Source organism: Apteryx mantelli, chromosome 20 (genome assembly GCF_036417845.1).
Source record: "Apteryx mantelli isolate bAptMan1 chromosome 20, bAptMan1.hap1, whole genome shotgun sequence".
NCBI classification, from domain to species: domain Eukaryota; kingdom Metazoa; phylum Chordata; class Aves; order Apterygiformes; family Apterygidae; genus Apteryx; species Apteryx mantelli.
Window position 1 is genome coordinate 52,617 of NC_089997.1, and position 7,605 is coordinate 60,221.

General features: G+C 55.1%; 1 protein-coding gene across 1 annotated transcript; it reads left to right on the forward strand.

The window, feature by feature from the left end:
• The first annotated feature begins 1,675 nt into the window (after nt 1-1,675).
• LOC136993759 (ankyrin repeat domain-containing protein 7-like) lies at nt 1,676-3,809 on the forward strand. The gene is made up of 3 exons (XM_067308703.1): nt 1,676-1,890; nt 3,254-3,368; nt 3,615-3,809. The coding sequence occupies exons 1-3, from the start codon at nt 1,676-1,678 to the stop codon at nt 3,807-3,809; spliced, it is 525 nt and encodes a 174-aa protein (XP_067164804.1).
• Nucleotides 3,810-7,605: the final 3,796 nt, after the last annotated feature.

Consider the following 7,605-nt stretch of genomic DNA (forward strand, 5'->3'; position numbering starts at 1 on the left):
AAAGGAAACTTTAGCCATGAAACTGTAAGCGTTGTTGGCGCTACAGGCAAACGAGAGGATCGGCCCTTCTTGCAGCCCTTACAACTTAAACTGGGAAAACGGGGTGACTCATCGATTTTTATATATGCCTGAATGTCCCATACCCTTGATGGGAAGGGATTTATTGAATAAGTTGAACGTGCAGATAACCTTTAAGAATGGAGAGGTGCAGCTACTAACACCTGAATCAAAAGCTGCGGAAGCAAGAATTTTTATGTTACAGAGCACGCAAAAACCGGAGGAAGAGATTCCTGCCGAAGCAGACGATGCAGTAATAGCCTTGGTATGGGCTAGCGGAATTCCAGGTTGGTCTAAATTGGCGAAACCAGTGAAGGTTGTTCTAAAATCCGGGACTAAACCGGTAAGACAAAAGCAGTATCCTGTTAAGTGGGAGGCTAGAAAAGGGTTGGAAGAATTAACAACTACATTTTTGAATTATGGGTTATTGATAGAGCGTGAAGCAGAATATAACACCCCAGGATTATCAGTAAAGAAACAAAATGGCAAAGAATATAGGTTGGTTCAGGATTTAAGAGCCGTGAATGGGCTCTTCAGCGACCACCAGGGACCCCCATAGAAGCCCCCCGGAGACTCAGACTCAGACCGCATGCGTAATGACTCTGTAAATATGATAATTAGTTCCAGGAAATAGAATGAATATGTACAATCATTCCGGGAAATTTAATGCATGGGTATGTACCAAAGCAATAGAAGCTGTGGCTAATGCAACACGCGGCATGCACGTTGGGCGGAGCGATTCCCCATGCACCCGGCGCCGTAATAAAGAGAATGCCTGCTTCTCAGTGCTACACTGGTGCTAAGGAGTTTTTCTCCCCATTTCGGTGACAACGGGGTGGACGGGAGCGAGTGACTTAGGTGGCAGCCTCCAGAGGCAGCCCTCAGGCCATAGCGGCCCCCGTGTCTGTGGTGCGGGCACCAGCGCCTTTCTGTTTCCCCTGAGCTGCTGGGTGCCCGCGGGGGTGCGCGCAGTTCGCTAGCGAACAGCAAGCTGGGCTAGCCGGCGCGTAGGAGGCGCCTGGGCACGGACGGCGGGCAGGCTGAGAGGCCGAGCTGATATTCGAGGGAGCCGCGAGTGCGCGGGGGCTTGGGAGGCTGCGGAGTCTCATGAGGGAGGGCGTTTTCGCTGGTGAACTTCCACCTCCCTGAAAGGAGGCTGCATCTCCTCTCCTCCTGGCGAGTCGCCTGGATGCAAGCAAAGGCGCTGCCTTTGGGGAGGGAAACCCCGGCCCCGGCCCCGGCAGTACTGCGCAGGCGCGCAGCGGCCCCCCCGCTCCGCTCTGTGACGCCGCCGTGCGACCTCGCCGCGGCCGTTGCACATCGCAGCGCCCGCGCGGCCTCTGGAGGCGGTTGCTCTCAGTGCTGTGGCTGCCGCTGCCGGAGCAAGGGCGCGTGCCTCGCTGGGAGCCTTGCTGCGTCCCTGCTCTCGGCCCACGCCTCTGCCCCTGGCCCGGGGGCTCCGAGCCCGCGGCCCTGCAGCCCGCCGGGGCGCAGCCCCGCAGCAGCTGTCCCGGGCTGCGGCCACTGGCCGGCGCTTGGCTCCTCTGCCCCCGCGCGAGGCGGGGCCGTGTCCGCGGGGCCGTGCCCGTGCCGGGCCGTGTCCCATCCCCGCCGCAGCATGAAGAGGCTCTTCGGGCTCTTCAGCAAGGGGCAGGGGCTGCCGCCGTCGCCGTCCGGCGGCGCTTCCCTGCCCTGCGTCGGCGCCGCCTCCGAGCTCCGCGAGAAGGAGCTGGGCAAGCTGCACCGCGCGGCCGCCAGCGGCGACCTGGCGCAGGTGCGGCGGCCGTGGTGGCTGCCGAGACTCGGCATCAACAGGCGGGACAAGGCGAAGCAGTGAGGGGGGCAGCGCCGCGTGTGCCTGCGCCCGCCCGGCCGGGCTCTGGGCCGCGCCGCGAGTGTGGGGGGAAGCGCGAGGGGCGGCTGCAAGGGCCGGGCTGCAGCGGCGGTGGCGGCGGCTGCGGCGGCGGTGGCGGCGGCTGCGTCTGTGGCTGCGGCGCGGCCCCGCAGCGGCGGGTGGAGGGGGCGGCGGTGGCGCAGCTGGGAGGCTCCAGCGGGCCCTTGCTGTGAGCAGAGAGGTCTCCTTGCCTGGTGGCAGCCCGCGAGGCTCGGCTCGGCTCGGCTCGGCTCGGCTGAGGAGGGCGAAACGAGGGGCAGGTTTTGTGAGCAGCTTCTCCCGCAGCGTCACCTGTACTGCGTGCGTGGCAGCAGCCCTTCGGAGGTGGTCGCGTGTTCCTTCGTAGCCGCATCGGCTGCGGTGGTTTGATTGGAGATGCTGGGCAGTTTGAAGGGCCGCCTTTCTTCCAGGCGCGGCGCGGCGCGGCGCGGCGCGGCAGGGCAGGGCAGGGCAGGGCCCTTCCTGGAAGGGAGGGCGGAAGGAAGGGAGGGAGTGTCGTTTTCTTCAGCTGGCGAGGGCTGTTGGAAAGGCAGCTCTGCTGCCTTGGAGAGGGCTTCCTCCGTGGTTGAGCTTGTAGGAGAAGGGTAGCTACAACTGCCGGCAAGACAGAGCGCTGCTTTGTTGCTGTGGGCATGGCAGTGTTGTGGGGGAAGGTTTCTGCTGGCTGGTTTGCTAGGTGTTACCGAGGGCGTTTTGGAGCGAGCGTGTCCTCGCGTTTGCTGCAGTAGTGAGCTCGGGGAAAGGACAGAAGGCACGAATTCCCGAAAAGCACAGCACAAAGCTGATGCGATGGTGTTCTAAAAGCCACCTCCTTAGCCTCTGGCACGCTGTTGTCACGTGAGCGATGCTGGCGAAAGCTAGAGGGTCCCTTGCCGTAGGCTTAAGGTGCCCAAGGCTTGGTCGTCCTTGCTGGGCTGTGTGTGTCGTGCTGTTGGAGGCAGTGGCCAGTTGCCTGGGCAGAGGCGTGGAGGGCAGCAGTTTCCCACCGGAAGCCTGAGGCTGTGCGGGAAGAGTCCTGTGGCTGGGCACAGGAATCCATTTGCAGGGAACGAGGCGGGGAGCTGAGTGACCGTCGTCTTCATAAATGGGTGCTGGGGTGGGGTGGGGTGGGGGGCATTTTTCCTAGCCCGCCCCAGGCTTTGGGTGTGCAACTGCTGTCATGGCTGAAGGAATGAGAAACTTTTTCTAAGTTTGTTTTTTGGAACCGGAAACGGGTGGCCCTACCCACGTGCCATAGGCAGGAGCGGTGTCTTCAGCTGTGTGCGTGTCTGTTGGTGTTAACGTCGTATATTTAAATTTTAGGACCCCTCTGCATCTTGCTTGCGCTAACGGGCATTCAGAGGTTGTTTCCTATTTAGTAGGAAACAAGTGCAAGCTGGATCCTCGTGACAATTTCAAGAGATCGCCGCTGATGAAGGTACGTGGAGTATGTGATGCTGCTGTAGGTAGGGCTTATAAGGTATGCACTGAGCGATCCCTCCCTTGGGTGATTCTTGACCTAGGTGTGGGTGGCGATTGTGTCGTGCTTGGTGCCGAATAGGCGCCTAACGTTACCTAATCTTTGAACGCGTTATTGTTTTCCGAGGTTGGCAAGCTGTGGCAGTTGTGGCAGAGGGAAACGTAGTTGCTGGAAAGGTTTCCTTTTTTCCTGTGTTGTTTCCAGGCAGTACAGTGCCAGCAAGAAGAATGCGTTGCTATTCTGCTAGCACACGGTGCCGACCCTAATCTGGCCAATGTTAACGGCAGCACTGCCCTTCACCTCGCTGCCATTGCTCCTAACACCTCTCTAGCAGGGCAGTTACTGGAGCACAATGCCCGTATTGATGCACGGAATGAGGTAAGCGCAGAGTTTGGGTAAGGCCGCTCTTGGAAAGAAAAGGTTGCTTCACTTCTCTGTGTTTTTCTAACTGAGGGGATTTATGCTTTCAGATGGGATACACTCCCCTTGCTCTTGCTGTGTCCGAACATCACGAAGAGATGGTGGAGTTCCTGCTTAAAAAGGGAGCTGACGTGCACGCTCGAGATCAGTCTGAAAGGTGAAGGGCTTGTCCAAACAGGGCGTGGGTCTCCTGAGTATTCTTAAAGCTTGACTGATGAGAGGCGTGGGCGTGAGCCTCTAAAAGGCCTAAGTAAGTAGCCACACGGAAGCAGTTGCTTCTGCGTGACTTTGGAAAAGTGATCTGCGCTTGGCTGCTGTTGCGCCTCACTGGCTGGCTTCTGCCTTCAGGACTGCCAGAAAGCATTGTGTCTGGTCGCCGCAAGGCAGAGGAGTTGCCGCTAGTTCTCCAGCATTGCTGCTGGGCAGGAGCGGGTTTTTAGAACCCAGGCACGGTTGGTAGGTAAGTGTTGTCTCGCGGGCAGCGTTGTCTCTCTGTCCTGACACTTGCTTTGACAACGGGCACGCGTTGAAACGAGAGAGGTTCCAGCTGGATGTGAGGAGAACCTTGCTGGCTGCGAGGACAGTGACACGTCGGAACGGGTTGCCCAAGGAGGTTGTGCAGCCTCCCTCCTTGGCAGCTTTGAAGAACCGACCGAGTAAAGCCGTGAGCAACCCGGTCTGGCCTCGTAGCTGAGCGTGCTTTGGGGAGGTGTTAGGCGGAGAGACCTCCTGAGGCCCCTTCCGACCTGAGTTCTCCTGTGCTTCCGTGTAGTTGGCTCTGCTTTCCTTCTGCCTGTGGGAAAGGGGGAAGTAATTGTTTTGGGAGCAAATAGGGCTGCAAATAATGCCAGTGAGATGTCTGTATCGGCCGATAGATTTCCTGTCGTCTTTTGGATGCTCTAGGACCCCTCTTATGCTTGCTGCTTCTGCTGGGGACATGAGCATGATAGAAGTTCTTCTTCGCTATGGTGCTGATCTTTCCCAGGAAGACGTTCTTGGATGGACAGCGGAGGATTGCGCTAGAACTTCTGGACGTGCTCGGTAGGTGCTTTGGGTCACCGTTAGAGTTGCTAAGTTGTCCGAACGTCCGTGTTGGTTTATGGGCATGCTTGGTAACAGCAGCAAGGTTTAATGGTGTGTGGAGACCTTTGTTGCAGCTGGGCGAAAAGGACTCTTCTGGTACATATTGTTCCCGTGTCAAGTGCAAATTGGGAAATTGTCCTCGACTTCCACCCAAATGCTCCGTTAGGTTTCACGTTTGTGGTGCTGAGCTCGCATCAAATTGCTCGCAATGCAAAGTCTGAAAATCAGTGTGTTTCCTTTCTTTCTGTATACAGTGTTAGTCAACACCTGGTAGACTCTGCAGTCGGGGAAAAGGCGGGAGAAGCTTCTGCAGGCGGCGCAAAGGGCGTGCCAGCGCTTAGCACGCCTCCCGGAGCAGGAGCTGCTGGCTTTGCATTGGGTGCCTGCGCTCTGGCCAGCGGAGGTAGGATCCTTAACCGTGGAGGAGCTGATGAGGAAAATCCCTACAGCCTTTTCTTTTGGTGGCTTGTATTGTTGAAGCTTACCATGTTCACCACTGACTTCAGTGGAGGTCTTGGATGGAGTAGCGCACACAGTTTTGTAAAATGCGCTTCTGTGTTTCCGACTGGACACGTGTCTTGCAAGGCCGTGAGGGCGCTTCTATAATTAGCGTGTTAGCCGTCCGTTCGGAGGGTTGTTGCCTATTGGATCCCCCATGTTTATAGATGGGGGCTTTCCTTTTTTCTTAAAAAAAAAAAAAGAAAAAAAAAAGGAAAGAAAAGAAAAAGAAAAAAAATTACAAATACTGTGCAGTACCTGGCATTTTCAACCACAGGTTGGTGGAGGGGGACGGGACAAAGAGAGAATGAGAGAGAGAGAGAGAGAGAACAATCTCTGCCTGTGGCGTATGCTCGCATGCGTGGTATGAAGAGTTCAGCAGTTGAGTCACTTCTTATCCTGTTCAGCCCGCGCCAGCATTTGCTAACTGTCTGCTCACATAGCATCTTGGCGCCATGCTAGTTTTTCAGTTAGGAATGTTAGAAGGAAATATGAGGACAGTGTTGAATTTGCTTGCTTACTTAGTTTGGGGGGGGGGGGGGAGAATTCAGTATGATGAGAAAAATCAGTGGTTTGGGGCATACTTTTGTTCGTGCTGTCTCGCCTGAATGTTCCACTCCAGTGTGGCCTGTAGAACTGTCCGTGTTGCACGCTTGTAGGCATTGTTGACATTGGAAGGTCTGACATGCTAAGAATTAATCATGTCAATTAATATTTGAACAGTGAGAGACGACGTTTCCCACGGATACTTTGTAAGGTGAGACTTGAACAATACCTTTTCCCAAATCCTTTAACCTGCCTAAAAAGAGGAAAGATTGGAGAGACAGGGTCCTTCTTGCCTTTGCTTTTCAAGAATGTTGGAGGAAGAGGAGAGTGATGACAGCTGTCCTGCTTCTGAGGAAGAAAACCACAGTTCAGCTGCCAAGGTAAAGTGCCTCAACAGGCAACGCTTGCCATGGGACGACTCATTTGCAGGAAAGACCTGTCTGGACTTCAGTCTCCAGGCAGGTGGTTTTCTCCTGCAGAGCGGTCTCCTGCCTGCCACCCTTTCTGCTGCTGTGAGCTGTTTCCTCAAAGACTTGTAGCCGTGGCAGAGCATGCAGCAGCCTTGTGGTCGGGGGGGTGAAAGAGCAGTAGGTGACAAGATAAATGGCCACGTGGTTTTCTTCCTGTGAGTCAGATCTCGAGACCATAAAAGTTGATCAGCTCCTGGGTTGCCTATTCTTTTGTCCTCCAGAGCTTGCTCTTTGTTTCCAGTGACTTTGGCAATAGAACTCTGACTGATATGGAGGAAGGGCGTTTATTGTTCAAAATCTGCTGAAATGCTTCATCCCCTGGCTCTCCTTTCCTCCTTGTCAGGTTCCTCAAGTGTGCTTGGCGGGGAGTTGCTCAAGCGGGTCTTTTTTTCTCATGCCGGATGCGGATGACATTCCAGGCTTGCATGTGATCTCACGCTGCCTGTTTCAACTCTGTGGGGGGTTTTTTTGTTTTTTTTTGTTTTTTTTTCCCCAGTTGCGGTGTATGGCGTTGGGACTGCGCTGTGATGAAGACTGAAAGTGTGGTGCTGGAACCCAGGCTGTACTGCTGGAGATGCAGGCATGTTTGATTTTTAAGCTGGTTCCGTTTTTTTTTCAGTGACCTTTGAGAGATTGTCGCAAATGTTGCTGCAGTAGCTCTTCAGAGACATAGTAAGATATGATTGTGGTTTGAAGAGTGAAAGCGAGGAAAGAGAAGGAGGTTTGACTAAGGTTGTTTGAGAAGCAGGCAGCTGTTGGTTTTCCTTGGCGCAAAGGAGGGGGAAAGGGTGCGTGCGCTCCTGGATGTTGTAACGTAGGTGAAGCCAGGGTCAGCCTGTGTGCAGGCAGTGCTTCTCAGGAGCTTTGCAGAAGCAGAGCCGGGCGTTTGTGACGTTAGGTATTGCTGTCTGCTCAAAGACGTTCCCGAGGAAAAACTGCAGGCCTGGTAGAAGAGAAGTGAGAACGTTTCCCTGTGTGGGTACAGAGGAGAGAAGTACTTTGCAAGGTGTTGCCTGCCTGTGCAGAGGCTGCTTGTTTCTGTTCTTTCCAACGCTTTTGGCTGGCCTCTTTTAGGAAGAATCACCTGAACGGAAGGGAGAGGAGGCTACTGGTGGTCCTCAAGTTGCGGATGCTGCAGAAGCCCCTGCTGGTGTGAGAGGTGAGTTAATAAACATTGA